This window comes from Odocoileus virginianus, unplaced genomic scaffold (genome assembly GCF_023699985.2).
Source record: "Odocoileus virginianus isolate 20LAN1187 ecotype Illinois unplaced genomic scaffold, Ovbor_1.2 Unplaced_Contig_22, whole genome shotgun sequence".
NCBI classification, from domain to species: domain Eukaryota; kingdom Metazoa; phylum Chordata; class Mammalia; order Artiodactyla; family Cervidae; genus Odocoileus; species Odocoileus virginianus.
Window position 1 is genome coordinate 513,612 of NW_027224339.1, and position 25,608 is coordinate 539,219.

General features: G+C 45.8%; 2 protein-coding genes and 1 pseudogene across 2 annotated transcripts; 2 read left to right on the forward strand and 1 right to left on the reverse strand.

Moving 5' to 3' along the window:
* Positions 1–52: 52 nt before the first annotated feature.
* On the forward strand, positions 53–4,616 carry ERAS (ES cell expressed Ras). Its single transcript, XM_070464239.1, has one exon. The coding sequence runs from the start codon at positions 3,686–3,688 to the stop codon at positions 4,388–4,390; it is 705 nt and encodes a 234-aa protein (XP_070320340.1). The 5' UTR covers positions 53–3,685; the 3' UTR covers positions 4,391–4,616.
* A 915-nt stretch (positions 4,617–5,531) lies between these two features.
* Positions 5,532–10,092, reverse strand: PCSK1N (proprotein convertase subtilisin/kexin type 1 inhibitor). The gene is made up of 3 exons (XM_070464237.1): positions 9,847–10,092; positions 6,163–6,635; positions 5,532–5,850 (listed from the first exon to the last, which is right to left on the reverse strand). The coding sequence occupies exons 1-3, from the start codon at positions 10,090–10,092 to the stop codon at positions 5,658–5,660; spliced, it is 912 nt and encodes a 303-aa protein (XP_070320338.1). The 3' UTR covers positions 5,532–5,657.
* A 1,304-nt stretch (positions 10,093–11,396) lies between these two features.
* Positions 11,397–11,678, forward strand: LOC139034058 (ragulator complex protein LAMTOR5 pseudogene; annotated as a pseudogene).
* Positions 11,679–25,608: the final 13,930 nt, after the last annotated feature.

Sequence of the window (25,608 nt, forward strand, 5' to 3'; positions counted from 1 at the left end):
ATCTTGAGTGAGTAAAGAAGCCCACCCTTCTGGCCAACAGAGCTGATGAGTGATGAAGGAATGAAGGTGTGGGTCTTTATGGGTCTTTATCAGGTCAACCCCCTGTTCAACCAGTGCCCCCCCCCAAATTAGCTGACAATAGAGCAAGCAGCTCTATTAACTGGCTCCATAAGAGGTTAAATGGTGAACTCTATGAGAAAAGGAGCACCTGCCTTAGAAATAGAAGGCTCACAGCTAGTCCAGCTACACCCTGGGCTGGGAAGGTGAGAAAAATGATCATGAAGTGTCCTCATTAGGCCTCCTATATGTTTTTTTGTCTTGATTGTGGGGGTGGAGAGGGGGGAACAATGTCCAGGTTTACCATGCTTAGATTTGATGGTCATGGGTAGCTTTCCTGGGGGAAGGAGTATCTACTACTGACCAAGGGTGGGGAATTGGAGGATAATTTGGCTGTTTTATTTCCCCTACGTAATGAGAATTGCTTTGGCTACTCAAAGGAGTCCAGGCTGATGTTTCCTGGACTTTTCTTCATGGCCACCCTCATGCTCCCAACATGACTATCAGAGCCTCACCCAATCAAGAAAAGAGAATGGGAAAATGGGCTGCTGGTCAGCTCAGTCATCCCCTTTAAAGGAGCATTCTGGTTTCCCCCCCTTCCACAACTGCTTACATTTCACTGGTCAGAATTGTGTCACATGACAGCCATAGCTGCAAGGGAGTCTGGGAAATGTAACTTGGCACATATCTATCTCAAATCAGGTCCTTTTGACCTTTACAGAATAACCCCTGCTTTGCAACTTTCTCCTCCCTTCAGGACCGGATGCAACTCTCTCCTATGCTATCAAAACGCCTGCTTGAGGCAGCGCACGCTCCCAGGCCTCAGAGAGGCCCTCACAAAACATTTCGCAAAGACAGGACACTCAGGTCAAAAATGTAACAACCCCCTCCCATACACTAAACACACAAAATCACGTCCCAGGTGGGGGCAAGGTAAAGAAGAGGTGCAGCAGGATGCACATGGTACACAGAGTGGTCAGCGCTTACAGCACACCTCAAGAATACCTCCGGGCACACCCACCTGGGAGCGCTGAACTGTCAGGGGTGCGCGCCAGCAGAGGGGCCTGAGGGCAGCCTGATGCGCATGTGTACTCCCTTCCTCCCTTTCCCCATCCCGCCTCTGGGACCTGGGGGAGCATCTCCTTCCCTGTCAGAGCAGTGGTTGGGGTCCCAACGCCACCGGCCTTCCTGGAACTGAGGTGAGCTGGGGCACCAGGTCTCCCCCTGCCCCCCACCCCCACACCGACCTGGGCGGTCCTTCCACTTAAGGCTGTGGGGGTGTGGCCGAGGTCAGGTGTGAGGGCAGTTTCCCCTATTTGCCTCCCCTCCGCAGAGACCTGCAATCTCCGTCTCTGCAACCTCCGGGCCGCCTTTGTGAGAACGTGAGTACGGACCTGGGTGAGGGTGTAGGCCCCAGGCGGGGAACGGGGAGTTGGGAGCTGGGCGGGAAGGTGCAGGCTGAGAGCGGCTTTGGGGTGAAACTGGGTGTGCCCCCCTCCCAGCCCCACGCAGGGCTAGCCTCCTGGGCTAGTCAGGGGATGCCTAACTGAGGTGGTGCAGATCCCGGGCCATCCTGGAAGGAGATGGAAGGGACTGCCGTTGGGTGGACATGCCCCTCCCGTACCCCTGCTCCTTTTTGGGTCAGGGAGGCGACACAAGCGGTTCATGCCTGGGGGGAGGGGTCCCCGACCACCCTCCACTGGCAGTTGGCACCGTTGCTTCCCCACTCCCCTGCCACCCTGCAATGGTCTGTGTGACCTCGGGTCAGTCACCGCCACTCACTTTCCCAAGCCTCGCAGTTCCGGTTCCTCGTTGCGTGGCAGTCTCAGCCCCGGTGACCCCTGCCCAGGGCGAAGGTCCCTCGCACCCGGCCCTGTCTCAGGTGACAGCGGCCACCTCTCCGGCCGCCTGCACCCCGTCCCCTGCCTCCAAACCCTCAGCAAAAACCCTGTCAGGCTGGCCTTCAGAACATCCCCAAATCCCGCTCTGCTCTCATACAGGTCCCCTACGGCCTGCACTGCTGCCCTGGCTCCTGGCTGGCCCCCTCCCCTGAGCCCATCCTCAAGATCGGATCTCTCCGTTTCTGTCCCGCAACCGGAGTCGGGGGTGGGGGTGGCGGGACCACCAGAGCTCTGTCTTCTGCTAACCTCTCCCTATCAGGTCCCCCTTCCTAGCGGAAGAGCACATTCCACAGCTCTTTCCAGGGATCCTCTCTGGGCTGAGGCCCCACAGCTGGATCTCCACCTGGAACCTTCCCCTCCACCCCAACTCTGACCCTTGGATCCCAAAAGCCACAGAATTCTCCCATCCCGCCTAGCTGCCACTGCCCCTGGGCTTCCGGGGAGACTTGGAGCCTCAACCATTATGATGCATATCCTGAGGCCACACACCAAACCAAGATCAGGGATGTGTATTGAATGGGTTAATGGTGACATTCTATTAATAGTCGACGCTAATTGAGCACCTGCTGTGTGCTCCTCGTCTTCTAACTGCATGGTAATTTACTTGCTTATCTTGTTTATTGTCTCTTTCTCACTTCCAGAATCCTCCCAAGGGCAGGGACTTTATTTTGTTCTCAGCCACTTCACCACCCCCACACCTCCTGCCCCCAACCCTACCTCCCATCTCCACACCCATCACAATGCCTGGCATGCAGGAAGGTCCCCGAATTAGTGAATGAAAATTAAATTATAATAGAAATGCCTAACATTAACTAAGCACCTTCTCCCTGCTTATCACCTATTACTGAAGCATTCTTACTGATTTATCTTTGTTGTCTGTTTTCCTGACTAGAAAGTCACGTTCGGGAGGGCCAGGGTTTGTTAATCTCTTTTCCCTCACCTCTTTGTCCTTACCACACAGTAGGTTCTCAATAGCTATATGTTGGATAAGTAATAAAGACTAAATTCCAATGATTATGGTTAACAGACTTCATAATTTGCTTAATTCTTTGGTTTATTGTTTCCATCTTTTTAAAATATATTTTTAATTGAAGGATAATTAAAATATTGTGTTGGTTTCTTCAATACATCAACATGGATGAGCCGTAGGTAGGTATTCATATATTCCCTCCCTCTTGATGTTTTCTTCTTTTAGAACATAAACTCCTGGGGCAGGAATGTTGCTCAGCACAAACTGTGACTGGCAGTATCCTGGGCTGGGGTCCAACACTGACATGATCCAAAATCAAAACTGATGAAATTCCTGCCGTCCCTCCAGAATGGGGAGGAACTGCTAATGGGCAGGGGGTATCTTTTCCAGGTGACTGGAAATGTTCTAAGATTACGGTGATGGTCACACAACTCCGTGAATGAATTTAAAAAACAATTATACACTTTAGGTTAACTTTATAGTATATAAATTAATCAAGGTGTTTTAAAAATCCCTGCCTTCACAGAGTTTATGTTGTAAAGGGGAATAAGAGAGAATAGACAACATGAATAATGTATATACTATATTAGGTGATTGGTACACACCAGGCACTCAATAAATGTTGATTCAATAACACCTGGCTGTCCCTAAATGGTCTCACCTAATCTCCCAACCCCCCACCCCCACTGTCTTTCTTCTCTTCTCATCTGCAGAGCCTGCTGTCCACATCTCTTCCCTGAGCTGCCCACTTGGAGCCATGGCACAGCCGACAAAGCCTGACATGTTTGATTTGGGCCTGGGCACCTGGAGCCCTAGATCCCGGGAGCAGAGCCACAGGGCTTGGGGGGCACCCTCCAAGGGTGTAGGCAAGAAGCTGCCCGAGTACAAGGCTGTGGTGGTGGGCGCAAGTGGTGTGGGAAAGAGTGCACTGACCATCCAGCTGAACAACCAGTGCTTTGTGGAAGATCATGACCCCACCATCCAGGATTCCTACTGGAAGGAGATGGCCCTAGACCACGGAGGCTGCATTCTGAATGTGCTGGACACAGCAGGGCAGGCCACTCATCAGGCCCTGCGTGACCAGTGTTTGGCGATTGGCGATGGTGTGCTGGGTGTCTTCGCCCTCGATGACCCCTCATCTCTAGCCCAGCTGCAGCAGATGCGGGCCACCTGGGGCCCACACCACACCCAGCCCCTTGTCCTTGTGGGCAACAAATGTGACCTTGTGACCACCACTGGAGATGCTCATGCCGCTGCTGCAGCCCTCGCAAAGAGCTGGGGGGCCCCTTTCATAGAGACCTCAGCCAAGACACGCCAGGGTGTGGTGGAGGCCTTTTCCCTACTCATCCATGAGATCCAAAGGGTCCGGGAGGCCATGGCAAAAGAGGCCACGGCAGGGCCAGGTGGGGATAAAGGCCGGCACCAGAAAGCCATGTGCCACTGTGGCTGCTCTGTGGCCTGAAGGTCTTAAGTCTAGAAAAGTGGACCCTCCCCCAGACCAGGGTGATGGTTCCTTCACATGGCCCCCACTACCAGCAAGTAGCTGTGTGGGACACTGGGTGTCTCTTCTTCTGGGGAGGTTTTCTTTTGGTGATGGGCTTTTTGGCAGTGTGGAACATAGTGTTGGTTGTGTTATATCAAGTTGAGAGATTCTGTGCACAAATAAATGGTGTTCTTAGGTTTCAAAACTGCCTCCATGCCAAGTGTTATGTGGGTGGGAATGAGACTGGGTGGGGAGAATGTTATTGAATTGTGAGAATTCTTCCATTCAAGAAATGTGGGGGAAACCCCTATGTGCCAGGCCCTGCTTTGGGTACAGAAGATGTAGAGGCAAGACATGGAAAATCCCTGCCCTTGTAGATAGGACATGAGGGTATGTAGTAAAGGCAGGTGGAGGAATAGAGTGACATGGAGGTCAAGGAAAGCCTTAGTAGGTGACATTTGAGCAAAATCTTGTGGATAATTAGGGGCAGAGGGAATAGCCAGTGCACACCAGTTACCACCACATTGACTCCCAATATGTTCAGGGCTGGGGTAACAGAACAATAAGAGTGGCCTCTATACTATTAATATATAATTAAATATTTCAACATTACATATCAAGCTAACAAAATTCATCCTATCCTCCTACCTTGAATACATTTTCTCAATGATCTGAAGGCCCAGAAAGTGACAGCGTTGGGAGGGCTGACTCCTGGCCAGCAGCCCACTCCCTTTCTCTTCCCTCAGGAAGCCCCCTCCCCACATCAGGGAGTTCATGTGTGCAAGTGGACATCCCAGGACTGTCCAAGCTGTATTCACCTGCCTCACAAACAGCTTGGTCCTTGGGATGGACTCCGAGAAGATGCTGCTGAAAGTGGCCCTCAAAGACTTCTGGGCTCCCCATTCCCAACTGAGGCCTAGAAACAGGGCACAAAATCTGGTAGGCACTGCCACTGCCCACATGGAGATCTCCCCAGGGAGGAGAGGCAGAGACTGCAGGGTGGGGGTTGTCTTAAAAGTGCTGGACCAAGGGCTGGGGCTCTTCTTCCATTGTCTAAGGAGAGCCATCACCACTTACTCCACAGGCCCCCTAGACACTGCCACTCACACAAACAAGTACATAACTGCTTCAGATCATATTTATTGTGGGGTTGGGTGGGGATCCTGGGGTTCGAGGGCAGCAACTGTGGCTGGCGGGAGCTGGCAGGGTGTCCTGGGCAGGAGGGTGCACGGGATCCAGGCGGTGCTCAGGGCAGGAGGCGGCGCGCCGGCGCTTGGGGTGCGGGGGTCTCCAGACGCTTCACACGCAGCAGGGCCCCCAGCACGCCCTCAGCGGGTAGCTCAGGGCCCATATCCTGGTCGGCGGCGCGGCGGAGGCGACGCGGGGCAGCGACGGCTTCGGTGTCGGCGATTCCCGTTAGGATCCGACCCAACAAATACCTGCAGTGAGGGGGGTGTCTGTGAGTCAACGCCTCGGCCCTAGGACCTGGAGGGCGCCGGTACCTCTAACCTCTCGGGGACCTGGCAGCCTCCTACCACTCAGGCTTCCCACCTCTTTCTGGAGACAGGTATCCCTGCCTCTCACTCCAGCCATTCGGACGAAGGGAGCCAGCCAGGCACCTCTGCCCCCACCTAGGGTCCCAGGACCTAGGTGTTCGCACCTCCACCCTGTGAAGAAGGCCCTCCGCCGCTCCTCGGCCCCTTGCTCCCAGGATGATGGCGCCCGCCCCCGACCACCCTTCGTGGAGGTACCTCAGCAGCTCGGGGTCCAGGTCTGGCGTCTCGTCGCCGGCGTCCTCGCCATCGGGGCCCGTGGGGCCATCGTCGTAGACTGGGGGCCGGAGTCTGAGCGCCGCGGCGGGGGGAGGGGCGGGGACAAGCTGGGCTGCCAGGGCCGCCGGGTCCAGGCGGGCGCGGAGCAGGGCACGGGCGAGCTGCGCGGCGGGCGCGTCGGGGTCGTTCTCTAGGCCCAGGGCCGGGTCACTGGTACGGGGTGCGCCCCAGATGCGCCGGAGCTGCGCCAGGACGCGCGCCTGCTGATCCTCGGCCTCCTGCGCCTCAGCCCGCGCCCGCTCCTGCCGTTCGGCTTCCAGCAGGTGCGCCAGCGCCCGCGCCAGCTCCTGCACAGCCCCCGCAGCCTCTCCCCTCGGCGCCGCCCGCCGGAAGCGGCGGGGAGCGCTGGCCTCAGCCAAGGGCGGCGAGGCTGCGCCCAGGCTGCGGGGCTCCTGCGGGAAGACAGGTTGGAGGGGGGAGGTCTTCAGAGTTCGCCCGGCCAGGGACTCCCAATCCGCAGGACTCCGCGGACCTCAAATATCCCTAGATGCCACCAAAGGTGCCGTGGGTCCTCAAATATGAGTAGACACCCCTAAGGCCAATGGAGACCCACAAATATCTCTGGCCACACTTAGGGCCACCGAAGACCCCTAGATTCACCCCCACCTCCCCACCCCCCGCCAACGATTTCCTAGTGACTCACACCTTGCCCCCCGGGGCTGCTGAAGACCAGGTTTCTTTATAGGAATAGAGACGGTAGATAAGACAGCAATGGATTTTTCTATATTAATGTTGTGGACAATAGGAACCAATATTTGCATTTTACAGATTCCTAACTGTCCATTTGTTTTACCCGAAAGGTAGCAGACTGTTCTGCTTGTTTTTTTGGAATCTATGTCTAGATCCTACCCTAAAAGCATCCTTTCTGTCTTCGATCCTTGCTTTCTTCTGCTTTGAATCCGTCTCCTATGAATGTACAATAGTTTATTTAACCAGTCCAACTGATAAACATTTAGGATGTTTCCAATCTTTTTCTATTCTTATAAATAATGTCGTAATGAATAACTGTGTTCATATATCATTTATATATCTTTTGTATACATATATCATTTGTATATCCAAGTTTATCTGTAAAATAAGTTACCCAGCGACTAATGTTCAGTTCAGGCAGTTTTGAAGCAATTTCAGTAAGTTTAAAGAAATAAAAGATATCAAAAGTATTAGAAAGGAACAAAAGACCATTAAATGGCCATGAAGATTTGAAAAAGAAACATACAGCACATTTAGAAAAATAAATGAAATTAAAATTTGAATGGGCAAGTTAAACCACAGATTCAATGCAGTGGAAGAAACAGAATTGAACAGAGCTTGGAAACAGATTCACACACACTGACACTTGCTACAACAGAGGGGACACTGCAGAGCTGTGAGGGACAGGAACAACTTCAGTAAATTGTGCAGGAAAAACAAATGATCCAAATTTGGGATCAATGGAAAGGGAAAAAATTAATTTGACTACATCAAGCTAAGAATTTCTTTTTATCCCAAGACACCATAAAAAGAATGAAAAGTAAAATCAGAGTAGGAGAATATGCTTGTAACACAAATAATCAATAAAGGAACAGTGTCCAATATACCAAAAATTCCTAAAAAGCAGTAAGATAAAAGCAAATTAATACAAAAATGGGCAAAACTGATGATCAAGTATTTCACAAAAAAGGAACCAAAAACAGTTACTAAGCAAATGAAAACTAGTGAACCTCATTAGTAATCAGGAAAATGCAAATTAAAACACCAATGAGATACACTATGCAGGGGGAGTGCAAAAGACTGCCAAAATTAAAGTCTGACTGTATCAAATGTTGATATGGATGTAGAAAAAAATGGAAGCTTTTATTCATTGCTGCTGGGAACGCAACTGTCAAAATAACGTTGAGGAACAATTTGGCAATGTCTTGAAAGATGCACATGTATGCCCCACTCCTGGGGTGTTACACCCCAGAGTAGCTTTTGTGCATATACTACTGGACAAGGGTTCATGAAAAATTACAGCAGAACTGTTCATAACAGCATAAAAGTGAAGGGAGGAAATAAAACGCCTAGAAACCAAAATGTTGCCGGCATATTGAAAATGCATCTATAAATCATGATATACTCATACACTCATGATATACTCATAGTGTAAAATATTATGCAGTAATAAAAATAATTATAGCCACATACTTCAATGTGGATGAATCTCACAACCAATGTGTAAAAAAAAAGCAAGTTCCAGAATTCCACTGCAGACTGCCTGTTACAACCAGATACCCTGATGACTTCCTAGTGACCCCTAGTGGCTACCAGGAGCCAGACACCCAGTATAATTCCATCTCTGTGAGGAAAAACTAAACAACATATTGTTTAGAGATACAGACGTAGATGATAAGCTACAAACAAAAGTAAGGGATCAATTAACAGAAAATACAGGATAATGATTATGGAAGAGAGAGGCTACTGTGGCAAGAGGCACCCAGGGGCTTCTAACTATTGATCATGTTTGATTTCTTAAGCTGAGTAATGGGTACACAAAGGGATTATTTTATCATTATTTCTTACACTGTATATATACTATATTTAGATATATTCTCATATATAAAGAATACTTTTTAAAAAAAGCCATCCTTGATGCATAGGATGCAAGGCTGTATGCAGCCTTGAACTCTTCATTAGAGGAGGATGTGCTCCAAGTGCCCTTGATGGCCACCACCCCTGAGATCCCCCAGGGAATCACACACGTCAATTGTGGTCTCACACACACTACTTGGACTGACAAGCCTTGAGATGTCAAATATGCAACCCAACGCTGCCACATCCACACTGGAGGTCTGGGGGGGGGGGGGGCTGCAAACATTCATACTCACCAATGCTATGCAGTTACAATTGCCAAGCCATGTAGATGCAAGAGCACGCACCACACTTAAAGACATAATGCTGCACAGAGAGCGACATCATGGCTCCTCTCCACAATGACACAGCTCCACAAAGAAAGAGTCTCATCAACACATATACAAAATCCCAGTCTCTCAGTTCAACAGAACTGAAATGGGATGTGCACCTAGGGGATGCAAAGACCACTCCCTCTCAAACAAAAAAGACAATCACACAGGCGCACACCCAAACACACAGACACACCCATAAGTCACTCCATCACCACAGGAATCACAAACACACCGGTGTCACACTGAGAAAAGTCACACACAGAAGCATCACACACTTACATCAAAAGAAACACACAGAGACAGCACGCACTCATATCCCTGCCATCACATCTTTCGGACACAGACCGAGGTCCGCATCCCTCGCCTTCCAGTGTGCTACGCCCGTGGACAGCGCCACAGACGGCGGGCGGGGCAAGGCCGGGCCCAGCGCCTAGTGCGGGCAGGGCGCGGCGGCCAGACGACCCCCAGATACTGCCACCCGCACACCCAAGAGATGGAGGCTGGCATGGCCTGGGCGCAGACTGGAGGCTGGACCCCAGGCCCCCATGGCCGATCTCTCCACAGGTCCCAAGAACTGGGGCCAGCGAGGATAAGGGGCCAGCGGCCAGGCACCGATCCTCGCCTGTAGCATCCCCCCACCCCCCCCCCACCCCCTCCCGCCAGTGCCCGACCCGGGTCGCACCTTTACCGGCCTTGCGCAGAGAGTGCGGGGTGGCCCAAGTAAGCCCAAGAGCAGCAGCACCAAAAGGCCGACGCCCCCGGCCCGCGGCCCGTGAAGCAGTGGCGACCCCGCCATGCTGCCCCAGCGAGCCGGGCTCCGGACAGGCGGACTGACTGGCAAGTGCGCAGCGCCTGAGCTACCCCGCACCGCTGCGGTGCTTTGCGGCTGCGCAGGCTGAGGAATCTTGCCCTTCCCTGCCCATCCCATCCTGTCACTCTACGCAAGCGCAGCCTTTAGCTCCCTCAGCCTCCGTATCCTGCCCGTTGCCAAGGAGATGCCCGAGGGGCAAGGTGATGAGCTGGAGCCTTTGATGGCGGTTGCCATGGCAATCGGAGGCCAGTTGCCAGAGCAACAGACTTTGCTGTCGCCTCAGCAGACAGGCAGGAAAAATGACTCAGTGGAGTGAAATGAGGGTCTGGTCCCCCCTGCCGCCCCGCTTCTTGGGGAGGAGATATACTATTTTGTTCATTGGATAAACAGTTACAGATGGCCTATGGACCATGGCCTTTACAGAGTGATGACTTCAATTAGTTCACCATTCTAAGATGCTGTCCCTTACCTGCATAAAGCGGTTACTAGTAACTGTCTCCCAGAGTGGCTTTGAAGGTTTAATAAGAAGGGTATTTAGAGGACTTCCCTAGTGGTCCTGTGGGTAAGACTTCACCTTCCAATGCAGGGACTATGGATTCAATCCTTCATCAGGGAGCTAAGATCCTACATGCCTCCTAACGGAACACCAAAACATAAAACAAAGCAATGTCATAACAAATTCAATTTTTAAAAAACTTTTAAAAAATGGCATTTAGTAGGAGCTCAATAAAAGCTCCTTTATATCCTTTCCTTGTCTCTTTTCCAGTATCTTCATCTCTCCATTGCTCTGTTTCTCTTTCTGACCTTATATGCCCATAGGTCTCTCTGTCTTCCCCTCCCATCTATCTCTTCCTGCCTCTTATTCTTTCTCTCCCTTCATCTCTGCAACCCTCCTCCTGTCTCTGTCTTTATTTTGTTGTCTCTACTTGTCTTCCATAGATACGTAGATCGATCTCATTCATAAATTATTCCAAAAGGATTTTAAGCCACATAAAATGATACAGCAAACAAAACAAAACTTTGGTAAAATTTCTGTATCTATAGGGGGAAAAATGACAGGAAGGGCATATCAGTGGTTATTGTGGGTGCAGGGGGAGATGACAGATGCTTTGTCACATTCTCCTTTAGATTTTTCTCTGTTATCTGAAAAAAAGTTTCAATGAATATGTATCATTATTATAACCAGATTTTTTAAAGGTATTTTCATTTTGGTTGGAATTTTAAAAGTATGGTAACATGACTTAAATCAAAAGTGAATAAAAGAAAGATCCATTTGTGTTGCTGTGAGTATATCTAAGCCATTCTAACTGCTTCTACTGTGCGTGCTCAGTCGTGTCCAACTCTTGCTCAGCGAGAATACTGGAGTGGGGACCAAGGGGCACCTGAAACCCATGGCAAAGAAGGAGGTGACACACAGTGGGATGGAGGCTATCTTAGCGCAGCACTTGGAGGACACAATGAAGAATCCATCCATTTTGGAGTCCTGTGCACAGATTCACAAGGACTCAATCTAGGTTGCCGTGGAACCCTGTCAGATGAGCATGCTGGGGTGATATCTGTTCTAGCCCAGCAAGCAGCTAAGCTAACCTCAGACCCCACTGATATTCCTGTGGTGTGTTTAGAATCAGATAATGGGAACATTATGATCCAGAAACACGACGGCATCACAGTGGCAGTGCACAAAATGGCCTCTTGACATCTCGCATCAGTTCTCCAGCAGCCTGTCACAGGGACTCAGTCATACCTTATGTTAATTATCTTATAGAACAATTAGACCATTCATGTGATATATATTGAGCACTTTTCTATTAATTTTAGAGTAGGCTGCTTTTTGACACTCTATGGATTGACTTATCAAAATACTAGTTAAGAAAACTATCATGTTTTGAAGCAGCAGGTTTAGGTCACCTTGTATATAGAATTTTGTTAAGTTTAATAAACCTGGTTGGAGGAAAAAAGAGAATACTGGAGTGGGTTGCCAGGGGATCTTCCCGACCCAGGGATCAAACCTGCATCTCCTGTGACTCCTGCATTGGCAGGCGGATTCTTTACCACTTGAGCCACCTGGGAAGCCCCCAAATCCTTACACACATCCCCTTATGAACCTGAAGATTATATGCTCAGGGATGGTGTAATGGACACACAATTATGATGGCTCCCATGATCCTTGTCTCCTTGTATTCTCATCCTTGGGTAGTCCCCTCCCTTTGAGTGTGTGTGTGTCCAAAGGTGAACAGATGAATGTGATTACATGTACATAATCATGTTAAAAATGAGGTGGAAATGATCAGCTTGTGAGGCAACTCCCACTCCCTTGTTGGCTTTCATGAAACAATTGACCACTTTGGGGAACCTCACCTGGCAAGGAATAGAAGGTGGCCTTTAGGAGCTAAGGGTGACCCCAGCTGACAGCCAGCAAGAAATTGAAGCCTTCTGTCTTATGACTGCAATGAACTGAATTCTGCCAACAACCTGAGTGAGCTTGGAAACAGATCCTTCCCCAGACGAGCATCAGATGAGACTGTAGCTCTGGTCAACACCTTCATTTCAACTTTGTGAGATTTTATTTTTGGGGGCTCCAAAATCACTGCAGATGGTGACTGCAGCCATGAAATTAAAAGACACTCCTTGGAAGGAAAGTTATGACCAACCTAGATAGCATATTAAAAAGCAGAGACATTACTTTGCCAACAAAAGTCCATCTGGTCAAGGCTATGGTTTTTCCAGTGGTCATGTATGGATGTGAGAGTTGGACTGTGAAGAAAGCTAAGTGCTGAAGAATTGATGCTTTTGAACTGTGGTGTTGGAGAAGACTCTTGAGAGTCACTTGGACTGCAAGGAGATCCAACCAGTCCATCCTAAAGGAGATCAGTCCTGGGTGTTCACTGGAAGGACTGATGTTGAAGCTGAAGCTCCAATACTTTGGCCACCTCATGCGAAGAGCTGACTCATTTGAAAAGACCCTGATGCTGGGAAAGATTGAGGGCAGGAGGAGAAGGGGACGACAGAGGATGAGATGGCTGGATGGCATCACCGACTCGATGGGCATGAGTTTGAGTAAGCTCCAGGAGTTGGTGATGGACAGGGAGGCCTGGCGTGCTGCGATTCATGGGGTCACAAAGAGTGGGACACGACTGAGTGACTGAACTGAACTGAAGCAAAGAATCCACTTAAACCATACCCTGACTCCTGACCCACAGATACTGTTAGTTAATGTTTTAAGCTGAGAAATTTGTGGTAATATTGTTACACAAAAGATAATCTGAATAAAAGAAGACATGTTTCATTCTCTTGGATGAAACTATTTCATATTATAACTATTTCTGTTACATCCAAATTACTATATAATTTCTATATAATCTTAATTTAAATCCCAGCTGAACATTTTAAGGAAAATCAATAAATCTTATTCAATAATGATTATAAAGAGTCCACACAAAACTTTTACATGAATGTTCGAAGCAGCATTTTTCATAATAGCCCCCAAATAGAAACAACTCAAATATCTACCAACTGATGACTGGATAGACAAAGTGAGGTATATCCATAAAATGGAATATTACTCATCCATAAAAAGAAACAAAGTACTGATACATGTTGCAATATGGATGAAATTTGAAATTATGCAGAGTGAAAAGGAGCCAGACATAAAAATTCACATAATTTGTGATTCCATTTATGTGAAATGCTCAGAATAAGCAAATTCATAGAGATAGTTGATTAGTAGTCGCCAGGGGCTGAGGGGAGAAGCGAAGGGAACAGGGGTGGCTGCAAATAAGTACAGGGTTTCTTTTTGAGGTGATGAAAATGTTCTGGTGTTAGATAATGGTGATGGGTGACCAACTTAGTGAATATACTAAAAACCATTGAATTGTACACTTTAAAATGATGAATCTTATGTATGTGATTATATCTCAATAAATAAATATCTATATAAAAGAATTTAAAAAAAAGAATAAAGATTTGTGAAGCGCTAAATCATTTCTGAAAAAGATAAGAAAGTAGACTTGACTTAACAGGCATTAGGATGTGTTCTAAGGACAGAAAGGTAAGATGGTGTATGGAAAACTGAAAGAAAATAAGCTGGAGTCCTCACACCATATACAAACAATAGCTCCGGACAGCTTAAAGATTTTCATGTAAAAGAAAACACTATAAGTTAGAAAAATATACTATGTGACCTAGGGATGAGGAGGGACTTCCTGAACAAAACTTCAAAAGCACAAACCACAAGGAAGAAAGTTAATGACAATGTACATATCAAAATTTACAGTTTCTGTTTAATGAAAGACCCTATACACAAAGTTAACAGATGAAACAGCAAATATCTATTTGCTATAGCTGAAATCACCTGAGATTAAACATCCAGAATATAAAAGTGACTTTGAGAAACAGCAAGAAAAAAATAAGAGCCTCAAAGAAAAATGGGCAAAGGATAGGAATAGACAGCTCACACAAGAGGAAACCCATGAGGTTATCAAGCATGTGAAGACATGCTCAATTTTACTAATCATTAGAGAGGTGCAATTTTTAAAAAATGACATATTACTTTATATCCATCGTACTGGAAGAAATTAAGAGAACTGAATCACATGAAATTTGGCAGTCTTGTGGAGATACAGGGACCTCCATGTACTGTTGGTGAGAGTCTGGGCTTGAGCAGCCATTTTGGGCAATTGTCTGGCAGTACTCAACCAAATTTAGCCTGTACACCAGAGTTGCCAAGTACCCAGTGGTAAGAGGGTCTACCACCCATAGTGGGGGAGGGGGCTTGGAAAATTCCCCTTGAGAAAGGGTATCTATGCTGAGCTCTAAATGTCCAGGAGGAGTTACACAGGGAGATGTGTATAGGGGGAGAGCATTTCAGGCGAGGGAACTGTGCAAGAAAAAGATTTAAGCGGAGAAGCAGCATGGCACGTTCAAGGAAGTGAAGTAAGGCTGGTGAGCCTGAAGCACAGTGGGACATGTTCTCATTCGCTGTATTTTGAAGCCTTCTGGGAGAGTGTGGCAAAATGGTCTAATGAGCAGACACATCTACCTCCCTTCCTTCCCCCAAATTCCCCCAAAGCAACCCCCCCAAATACCTTGAGTGGTGCTTTTCAAGGGAGCCATCAAGGGACCAATTATTCTGAGGCATTCTCTAGGAGACAGATTGCAGATGGAGTCAAGCCATGCGGGGGGAGTGGAGAGCTAAGAATCAAACCCCAATTACAAGGGATGGGGATAGACTTTTGCAGAAGTGAAAACATAAAAACAAGCCCATTGGCTCTCTGTGGTTGTCATTCCTGCCGTTTGCTAGGATTTTTCTTTTTTTCTCCCTTCCAGGACCACGGAAGGTGGGAGGATTGTACTTCCTCATGACTGAGTGGAAACAGCCTGTCTGGCCTCAGGCTGGAGCACTTGATTGCCAGTATGAGCTCCTCCAGAGCTCTGTCACTCTAATTCTTTTTATTTTATTTTATTTATTTAAAAATTTTTATTTGACTGCATCTGGTCTCAGCTGTTGGCACACGGGCTCTCTAATTGTGGTGCAGGGGCTTAGTTACCTCCAAGCATGTGGAATCTTAGTTCCCTGACCAGGGGATGGAACCCATGTCCCCGGCACTGCAAGATGCACTCTCAACCACTGGGCCACCAGGGGAATCCCAGTCAGATTCTTTTAAAATAGCCTGTATTTACTGTTACTCCCAAATTCACACCTCTAGCCCAGGCCTCTTGGGATTCAAACTCCAACTGCCTCCTCAACATTTCTACTTGGGTATTTCATAAGCATTTCAGTGTTAACTTCCCCAAACTCCAACCGTTGATTTACTGTCTTACAAGGCCTGCCCTTCCACTGCAAAGACAAAAACAAAACAAACTCTCGATCCTTCTTTCAGTCTCCCCCATCTCCATAAGTGGTCCATCATTCACCCAGCTTCTCAGATCAAAAACCATAAAGCATCCTTTTTTAAAAAAAATTTTTGTAGTATGGTTGATTTTCAATGTTTTATTAGTTTCAGGTGTACAACAAAGTGAATGTATATGTCTATTTTCTTTCAGATTCTTTTCCCATATAGGTTATTACAGAATATTGAATAGAGTTCCCTGTGCTATGCAGAAGGTCCTCATTAGTTGTCTATGTGTATGTAGAGCCTCACCAGTGGTTCAGCAATAAATAACCCATCTGCCAATGTAGGAGATGCAGGAGACACGGGTTCGATTCCTGGGTCAGGAAGATCCTCTGGAGGAGGGGTTGGCAACCCATTCCAGTATTCTCGCCTGGAGAATGCCATGGACAGAGGAGCCTGGTAGGCTACAGTCCATAGGGTTGCAAAGAGCTGGACACAACTCAGTGACTGAAAACACACACACAATTTGTGTATGTTAATCCCAATCTCCTAATTTACCACCTTCCCCCATATAGCCCCTCTGGTAATTATACGTTTGATTTTGAGATCTGAGTTTGTTTCTGTTTTGTAAAATATTCATTTGTATCATTTTTTTTAGATTCCACATATAAGTGATATTATATGATATTTGTCTTTCTCTGACTTACTTCACTTACTATGATAATCTCTAGGTCCATCCATGTTGTGGCAAATGGCATTATTTCATTCTTTTAAAAACCATAAAACATCCTTGATGCCTCTCTTTTCTCACCCCCACATCCAGTCTCTGAGGAAATCCTTTAAAATAGATCCATAATCCAACCCCTTCTCTTCGCCTCCACTGCCAGCACTACCGTGTGTCATTTGGACCCTTGCAGTAGCCACCTCACCAGCCTCCCTGCTTCTTTCCTTGCCCCCTGATAGTTTCTTTTCCTCATAGCAGCCAGAGGGACCCTATTCTAATTAATGTTCCTATGTACTCAGCATTCCCTCCTCTTAGCTCCCATCAGAATAAAAGCTAAAGTCCATGTACCCACATAAAGCCTATGGTCCATGAGGCCTTGTGAGATCTTGCCCATGTTACCTTTCTAACCTCCCATCCTACCACTGTCCCCCTCATTTCCTCTGTACCTGCACTGGTCTCCTTTCTTTTCTTCATACATGCCGAGCATGTTCCCAACTTCAGTGTCTTTGCATTTGCTATTCATTTTGCATGTGGCTTGTTCCTTTGTTTCATCCTGGTCTGTTTAGGTATCACCCCTTCATAGAGGCCTTCCTTGATCTTTCTAACTCAAATTCTCTGTGTCTAGGTCTGCTTTATTTTCCACTGTAGCACTTATCAATTTCTTTCATCATATTTCCTCTATAATGCTTTATATACTGTCTCCCCAACTACAGTGTAAGTTTCACGGGGATAGTCTTCAATCTCTTCACCACTGCATCCCCAAACCTAGAGTATAATAGGAGTTCAATAAGTATGTATAAAGCACTGAGTTAATTAATTTAAGAATAACTAATGGAACAACAACCAAAAAAAGAATAACCAATGGGACAAAACAGAAAGACTAAGAACAAATGGAATAGGGGGGAAAATGAGAGGAAACAAAAGTAATCAAAGGAATATGAAAATTTCTTATATATTGCTAATACTACACTCATAAAATAAGAACAGGTCTAGGACTTCCCTGGCTGTCCAGTGGTTAAGATTCACACTTCCAATGCAGTGGGGTTTGGGTTTGATTTCTTGTAGGGGAACTAAGATCCTGCATGTGAAAGTGAAAGTGACAGTCGCTGAGTCGTGTCTGACTCTTTGTGAGAGGCCAGAATTCTCCAGGCCAGAGTACTGGAGTGGGTAGCCTTTTCCCTTTTCCAGGGGATCTTCCCAACCCAGGGATCGAACCCAGGTTTCCCACATTGCAGGCATATTCTTTACCAGCTGAGCCACAAGGGAAGCCCAAGATCCTGCATGACACGTGGCAAAAAAAGGACACCAAATTAATAACTCAAATTCACATGAAGAAACAAACTTGCTAAAGGTAACTTCAGAGGTAAATATTAGGTTGGTACAAAAGTAATTGTGGTTTCAGATCGTGAATTTTAAATCATTATAACTAGGCTCAAACACATCTTTATTAATCAAAATAGGAACCATTACAATCAACACATTTTTGCCAATGAGAAATAAGTTTGCTTATTCTTGTAGCAGACTTCCCTGTAGCTCAAATGGTAAAGAATCTGCCTGTGATGCAGGAGACCAGGGTTTGATCCCTGGGTCAGAAAGATCCTCTGGAGAAGGGAATGGCAATCCACTCCAGTATTCTTGCCTGGAGAATCCCATGGACAGAGAAGCCTGGCAGGCTACAGTCCGTGGGGTCAAAAAGAGTCAGCATGACTGAGCGACTAACACACACATACTTGTAGCATAAAAACCCTTGTTTCAGGATTTGCCATACTCTTAGAAAGCATTTTCCCTGCAAAAAGTTGTCAAGATGCTTGAAGAAGTGGTAGTCAGTTGGCAAGAGGTCAGGTGAATATGGTGGATGAGGCAAAACTTCGTAGCCCAATTCATTCAACTTTTGAAGTGTTGGTTGTGCAACGTGTGGTCAGGCGTTGTCATGGAGAAGAATTGGGCCCTTTCTGTTGACCAACGCTGGCTGCAGGTGTTGAAGTTTTCAGTGCATCTCATTGATTTGCTGAGCATACTTCTCAGATGTAATGGTTTTGCCGGGATTCAGAAAGCTGTAGTGGATCAGACCAGCAGCAGATCACCAAACAGTGACCATGACCTTTTTGGGTGCAAGTTTGGCTTTGAGAAGTGCTTTGGAGCTTCTTCTCTGTCCAACCACTGAGCTGGTCAAAACCAGTGGTCATATGAAATACACTATTTGTCGCACATCACAAGCTGATCAAGAAATGGTGAATGGAATTGTTTCCTTAATTTCTCTTTCTGTTTTCTCATTGTTAGTGTATAGGAATGCAAGGGATTTCTCTGTGTTAATTTTATATCCTGCAACTTTACTATATTCATTGATTAGCTCTAGTAATTTTCTGGTGGAGTCTTTAGGGTTTTCTATGTAGAGGATCATGTCATCTGCAAACAGTGAGAGTTTTACTTCTTCTTTTCCAATCTGGATTCCTTTTATTTCTTTTTCTTCTCTGATTGCTGTGGCTAAAACTTCCAAAACTATGTTGAATAGTAGTAGTGAGAGTGGGCACCCTTGTCTTGTTTCTGGCAGGTGGATTTTTAACCACTGGGCCACCTGGCAAGTCCTGAATGTGTTTTTAAAAATTATTTATTTATTTTTGGCTGTATCAGGTCTTAGTTGCAGCCTGCAGGCTCTCTAGTTGAGGCACTCAGGCTCAGTAGTTGTGGTGTGTAGGCTTAGTTGCCCTGTGGCCTGTGGGATCTTAGTTCCCTGACCAGGGATTGAACCTACATCCCTACATTAGAAGGCAGATTCTTAACCACTGGACCACCAGGGACATTCCTATGAATGCATTTAATACCACCGAACTGTACACTTAAAAATGGTGGAGATAAATTTCATGTAATGTGTATTTTACCACTAAAAATAAATTGGAAAAAAAACTACCTTATGTGAACTTTCCTCAGTCTTGTCTGTTTCCCTGGGAATTGCTTTGTTTAGTTTCATCCACCCAGAATCAGGAGGGTATTTATTCCTGGTCCATGATCAGTGATAATTGGCCTTTGGCCAAACTCTGGAGACATCGTCACACAACCACCACCTTTATGGAACACTGCATTTCTTAGGAGATGTTCTCAGTCTGAAACTGTGCCCCTTTCAGGCCAAGCACTTGCTTCATTCCTGTTTTCTCACTGTAATGTCAACACATATGTTTATCTCTCTAAGTGGCATAATTTTACCAGGAAAAATTTGAGACTGAAGTAGCCACCTTGAGAAACTTTTGTTATGAACAAGATCATCAATTTGAGAGATTCCTTAGGAAAAAAGGGCAGAAACTACATGAAGAGCTTGCTTGTTTTATCCACCTAAAGGAGAGAGGTCATTCTATTTAACAAAGGAAACACCCTCCTCTTCATTTCTGTATTTGAGGATTAAGAAGTGCCGACTTTTTAAAAAATTGTTTTATTTTATTTATTGGACACACAGCATGTGGGATCTTAGTTCCCCAACCAGGGATAGAACCCATGCTCCCTCCATTGGGAGCTCAGAGTCTTAACCACTGGACCACGAGGGAATCCCCCAAGAAGTGCTGACTTTTTAATAGCATGCCATGATAAAATTTTCAAGGGCCTGAGTTAATGTTTAAATCAGCTGTAATAACTCTCTTTGGAGCATATTATGTCAAATTTCATTTTCCTGCAGACAAAATTCTTCCCCTCTCCTTTCATAGGGAAATGTAACTAGCCTTTCACAGTGATAATTTCATATTCACTACACAACCTTTCTCAAAACGAATAACAAATGAAAGAATTTCTATATAGCTTTGCATTACTTGTGTAAATAAAGAATGTAGCCCACAATTCAAATTTTAAAAGGCTCAAATCTTTAGCCACTGCAGTCACTGACCTACAAGTACACCCTGAAAGGAATTCAGTGGGAAACGTTCTTTGTTTTGTATATATGGGCCCCTAGACAACTAAGATGCATATCTAGGGAAGAATTTCAAAGACACCAGATTCTTGCATCTTCCCATAGATAAGCAGTAAAACACTTAACTGAGATATGGTGGGGTTTTGTGTGTGTGTGTGTGTGTGTGTGTGTGTGATTAGCAGCAATCTTTTACCAAGGTGCATGCATGACCACATGTATTTTCCAGCCAAAAAATTTATACATTTACTGGCTCCCCCGCCCCCTGCCTCTTTGAAACCGTTCCCAGTTCTCTAAGTCACTGAATAAAACTCAACTCACTGCAGTACACCTGGGTTCAATACCTGGGTTGAGAAGATCCCCTGGAGAAGGAAAAGATTACCCACTCCAGAATTCCAGCCTAGAGAATTCCATGGACTGCATAGCCCGTGGGGTTGCAAAGAGTCGGACATGACTGAGTGACTTTCACTTTCACTACTTTTATGTTGTGTGTTTTTTTTCTCCAATTGACACCTGAGATCACCACAAGAGTGGAAGTTAGCAAAAATGCTTCATAATAGCCTTGACACTGGACCAACATTGATGGGTCTTGCTGAGATGTTTCCCTTGAACATCACAGCTCTTAACAACCATTAAGCTCTTAAAGACTGAAAATGTAAGGTGTGGATAGGAACCAACAGCTTGAGGCCCTTTTGGTGGCACTAGTGGTAAAGAACCCACCTGCCAATGCAGGAGATGTAAGAGACACAGGTTCAATCCCTGGGTAGGGAAGATCCCCTGAGGAGGGCATGGCAACCCACTCCAGTATTCTTGCCTGGAGAATCCCATAGACAGAGGAGCCTGGCAGGCTACAGTCCATAGGGTCGCAAAGAGTCAGACATGACTTAAGTGACTTAGCACACATACAAAGGGCTATGAGCAAGATCTGGTTGTGGTTTATTTTCCAGGTGAACTGCACTTTTCCTACTGGCCAGAGACTTTTTGCTCTAAGGATAGGAAAATAGATTGCCTTTGTAATTCCCAACTCAACTTATCTCTTCAGTAGCAGGGACAGGCATTACACCTAAATAATGTATTTTAAAACTCCATAAAGTTTTTTTTAATATAACTTAATTTCAGTTTAGTTGCTTTACAGTGTTGTATTAGATAAACTCTGTAAAGTTTTAACTTCCCCGGAAACTCTGCAGCCATTATCACCTATAATCTTCAGAAAAAGTGGAGAGACCTAATGGAATTTGGAAAGTAAAATCAACAGACTTCTAACCCTAACTCTCAAACTTCCAGGGACTAAAGCATTACCATTAGCCTTAATGGCAATGAGCTCTAACCCCTCTGGGGACCACCTCTAGTTAGCTACTTTTGTGTTAATAACAGACTGCCCCACTCTGTTCTGTCATTTCACCTCGAATCCTACCCTCTTACAGGCCAATGAGACTAAAGACTCATGTGATACCTCTAGATATCTCCCTAATAGGTTCAAGCTGCATTTTTAAAATATCCACTTCAACAAAGTCTGCATAATCAAAGGGAAACTTCCCATGAGTCTCAGTGGAAAAGACCTTATTAATAGGCTTCAAACCGAGGATTTTTAGGAATTCTCTGGAAACTGACGATTCCAGAGGTGGACAGCTTCTGCTGCCCTTTAAATAAATACTACAGGTCAATAGAACAATTTCTGATGAGGGTAAAAAAAAAAGGCACTGGGCTGTCTACAAGAGACCAGCTGGGCCATAGGACATGTTTCTATGGTCCGGGTTGGGTTACCTAGGATACTATGTCCAGGATCTATTACAAGGACAAATGATCATTATCTTGTTTTTGGTAACTGCCTGTGGAGTTTTTGGCCAACAGAGCCTGTCCAGTCTTAAATGCCACTAAGCAGCCCTTGTTACATCACAAGAGTCAACACAAACATATCTAACACACATTCAAATCTTGTGACAACTTTTCTAACTCCCTTAACTGAGATGCCCCATGCTTCTCTGCGATGTGTGTTCTCCCTCAGTGTGATGAGCTAATAGACCCAATTTTAACTATTGGTGAATTCCTGATGGTCTTTGGTTGAAGCCATTGATGTTATTAGAAAATTCAAGAGAATCATCTAAAAAACTTTACACCTAATAGGAGAAGTGAGCTAGTTGACCAGAAGCAAGACCTACTATGAAATTAAATAGCCTTCCTTGACAGATACTTTAAAATAATTTTTTAAATTTATTTTATTTATTTTTGGCTGTGCTCAGGCTTTCTCTAGTTGCAGCAAGCGGGACTATTCTTTGTTGCAGTGCACCGGCTTCTCAATGTGGTGGCTTCTCTCATTGTGGAGCATAGGCTATAGGTGCACAGGCTTAGTAGTTGCAGCTTGCAGGTCAGTAGTTCAGGCTCACGAGCTCTAGAGCACGGGCTAGTAGTTGCAGTGCATGGGCTTAGTTGCTCTGAGGCATATGGAATCCTCCTGGACCAAGGATCCAAATTGTGTCTCCTCCATTGGCAGGTGGATTCTTATCCACTGTACCACCAGACAAATCCAAAGCTGCTATACTCTTGTACATGTCTTTGGCTAACATTTGTGCACATTTCTGTTAGGTGTACACCTAGAAATGGTAGCACAAGGTGATGGGTGTGCATATAGGCAGCTCTAGTAGATACTGTCAAATAGCTTTCCAAAATGATTGGTGTACCCATTACATTCCTATGAACTATGAATGAGACCCATTGTTTCCAGAAATCCTTAGCAACACTTAGTACTCTTGGATTTTAAGGGCTTTTTTTTGCCTGTTTGAGTGATGAAATAACATTTTGCTATTTTAAGACACAGTTCTCTGATTTACCATGAGCATATGTTCATATGTTATTGGCTACTTGGGTTTCTTCTTTTGTAAAGTGTTTTTCCACATCCTTTGCTTGCTTGCTTTTCTATTTCTATTGGATTGCTTGTTAATCTTTTGTCAATTACTGTGTTTTGAAGCTACCTTTTGGGGTAGACATGTCTGTATGTTATTCTAGCAGGTGGGGCTCACAAAACCATTAAGCTTCCATTAAGGCTGGAAAAAGCAATTAATATTTCCTATTGCCTGGGAGGGGGATACAGATTTATTCAGGAGATTTAGATCTGGAGGAGCCTGATAGCCAATTTGAGGGACAAAGCAAGAGCATCAGGCATGGATCAACAGCTGAGGACCTCAGGATCTGGCACATCTCAAAAGATGCCTGTGTGAAGACTTTCCCTCCAAGGGCAGGCCACTCTCCCCATGTACTCTCTAAGCGCCCAGAGGTTAAGACTACAACCTGTGGGAAATGAGGGGTGTGGACTGAGATTACTAATAGGGTTTGGTGTGGCACATTAAAATGGAAATTTCCTTTAGTATTAGGAAACACGGTTTCTTTTTGTTTATTATTTCACTGAAAGATTTAAAAACTCCTCTTTGGCCCTATTCTTTGTATTTTGCAATAAAAATTTAGCTTCATGGGCTTGTTTTTCCTTTTTTTTTTTTCTTTTTGGCCACGCCTCACGGCATGAGGGATCTTAGTTCCCCAACCAGGGATATCGAACCTGTGCCCCCTGCCATGGAAGCACAGTCTTAAGCACTGACCTGCCAGGGAAGTCTTGTTTTTTCTTTCTAATGCTCACTGAGGAAACTCCCAGAGACCAGCCTGATAATTACCTTTATAATTAACTAAAGGAATTTAAGAAGGAATGGAGATGCTCTCCTGTCCTTTGGCTGTAGAGGAAGAGCTTCCATTCTGCATCATAAAAACAGTTTGCACCACCTGATGTGGTGAGGTGCTCAGTTGGGAAACTTTGTCTCGAATCCCCAAATCCCCCAGCCCTTTGAGAATGCCCAGGATTGTTGACAACTTTAATCTCCATTGAGATAAGGCTGTCCTTGAAATTATTATTATAACAAAGGGCGCTCAGAAATTGTTGCTATGGCCTGTGAAAACCTTCAAATGACACCAGTAATTATGACAGATAAGGAGTTGTCCTGGAAATTATGTTGCAAATGACCTCTCTGAAACTCTTCACATTCTAAAGAAGACTATAAATCCCAGCGTTGGATCCTGGAGAAGGGAAAGGCTACCCACTCTAGTATTCTGGCCTGAAGAATTCCATGGACTGTATAGTCCATGGGGTCACAAAGAGTTGGACATGACTAAGCGACTTTCATTTTCACTTTCTTTTTGCCACTTTCAGGCTGTATAAGCACGGGTAAGTTGCTTTACCTTTTCTGTACTTTCAGTTTCCTCATATGCATAATGGGGGTAAGGAAAGGAAGGCTCCACTGTCCCCAACAAAGTGATCACTGGCACATCCGTCCTCCTCTACAGATTTGTAGGTAATCCAATGACACTGCAGTTCACCTGGAGATGGCCCCCATTAGTCAGCTCCCTAAATTGGCCCTAAATGCGCTTCTTGAGATGGTCCCCAAGTTCCAACATCAGAGCACAGATCTCTGAAGGTGTATCCCTGGGGAAAGCAGCTCTCCCACCCACCTCTGGGCCCTGGGACGAGTGGGGGTAGAGCTCGTAGGGCTGTCCTGCCCATCCAGGCCGCATTTTCCAATGGCCAGTAAAAGAACAGAGGAAATGAGAATACTCAGACCAAGCAACTCCCAGACTCCGGGTAAGGGTGCACCCAATTCTCCTGTCTTACTTTTTCTCTCACTCTCTAGGCTCTCATTCCACTTCTTTGTCTTGTTCTGACTTTCTCTGGCCCTCAGTTTCTCTTTTTTTTTCTGCTGTATCTGTCTCTCCCAATCTCTGTCTCTATCTCCTCACTTTCACTTCCTCTTTTCCTTCTTTTTTTTTTTTTTAACGTGTACTACTTTTTTTTTCTCTCTTTCTTGGAATCTTCTTCTCTGCATCTCCATCTCTCCTTCAATGTCTCTGTAAACTGGGCTTCTCTTTAGCTTGGTATCTATGTGCCTCTCCCTATCTTCTCTTTGCTGTCTGTCTTTGATTTCCCCATCTCTCTTTCCCTAGCCTCTCAGGGTCTCTGCCTGAGGAAGTGGACAGAGGGATTTTCCTACCCCATCGACAGGGCTGGACCCCGTGGTTCTTCCCTGATTATGTCCACATCTCTAACTCCATCCATCAAGTATTTCCCTTTCCCACCACAAGCGGACAGAGGGATGACAAACCCCAGGACTCAGGGAGGGTGAGAGCCACCAACCAGAGAAATCAAAGCAGAG

Coding starts and splice junctions, on each gene's coding strand:
- ERAS (XM_070464239.1), top strand. CDS start 3,686: ATGGCACAGCCGACAAAGCCTGACATGTTTGATTTGGGCCTGGGCACC.
- PCSK1N (XM_070464237.1), bottom strand. CDS start 10,092: ATGGGATGGGCAGGGAAGGGCAAGATTCCTCAGCCTGCGCAGCCGCAA. Junction 6,636..9,846: donor TCTGCGCAAGGCCGGTAAAG/GTGCGACCCGGG, acceptor GTCTTCCCGCAG/GAGCCCCGCAGCCTGGGCGC. Junction 5,851..6,162: donor CTGGACCCCGAGCTGCTGAG/GTACCTCCACGA, acceptor CCCTCACTGCAG/GTATTTGTTGGGTCGGATCC.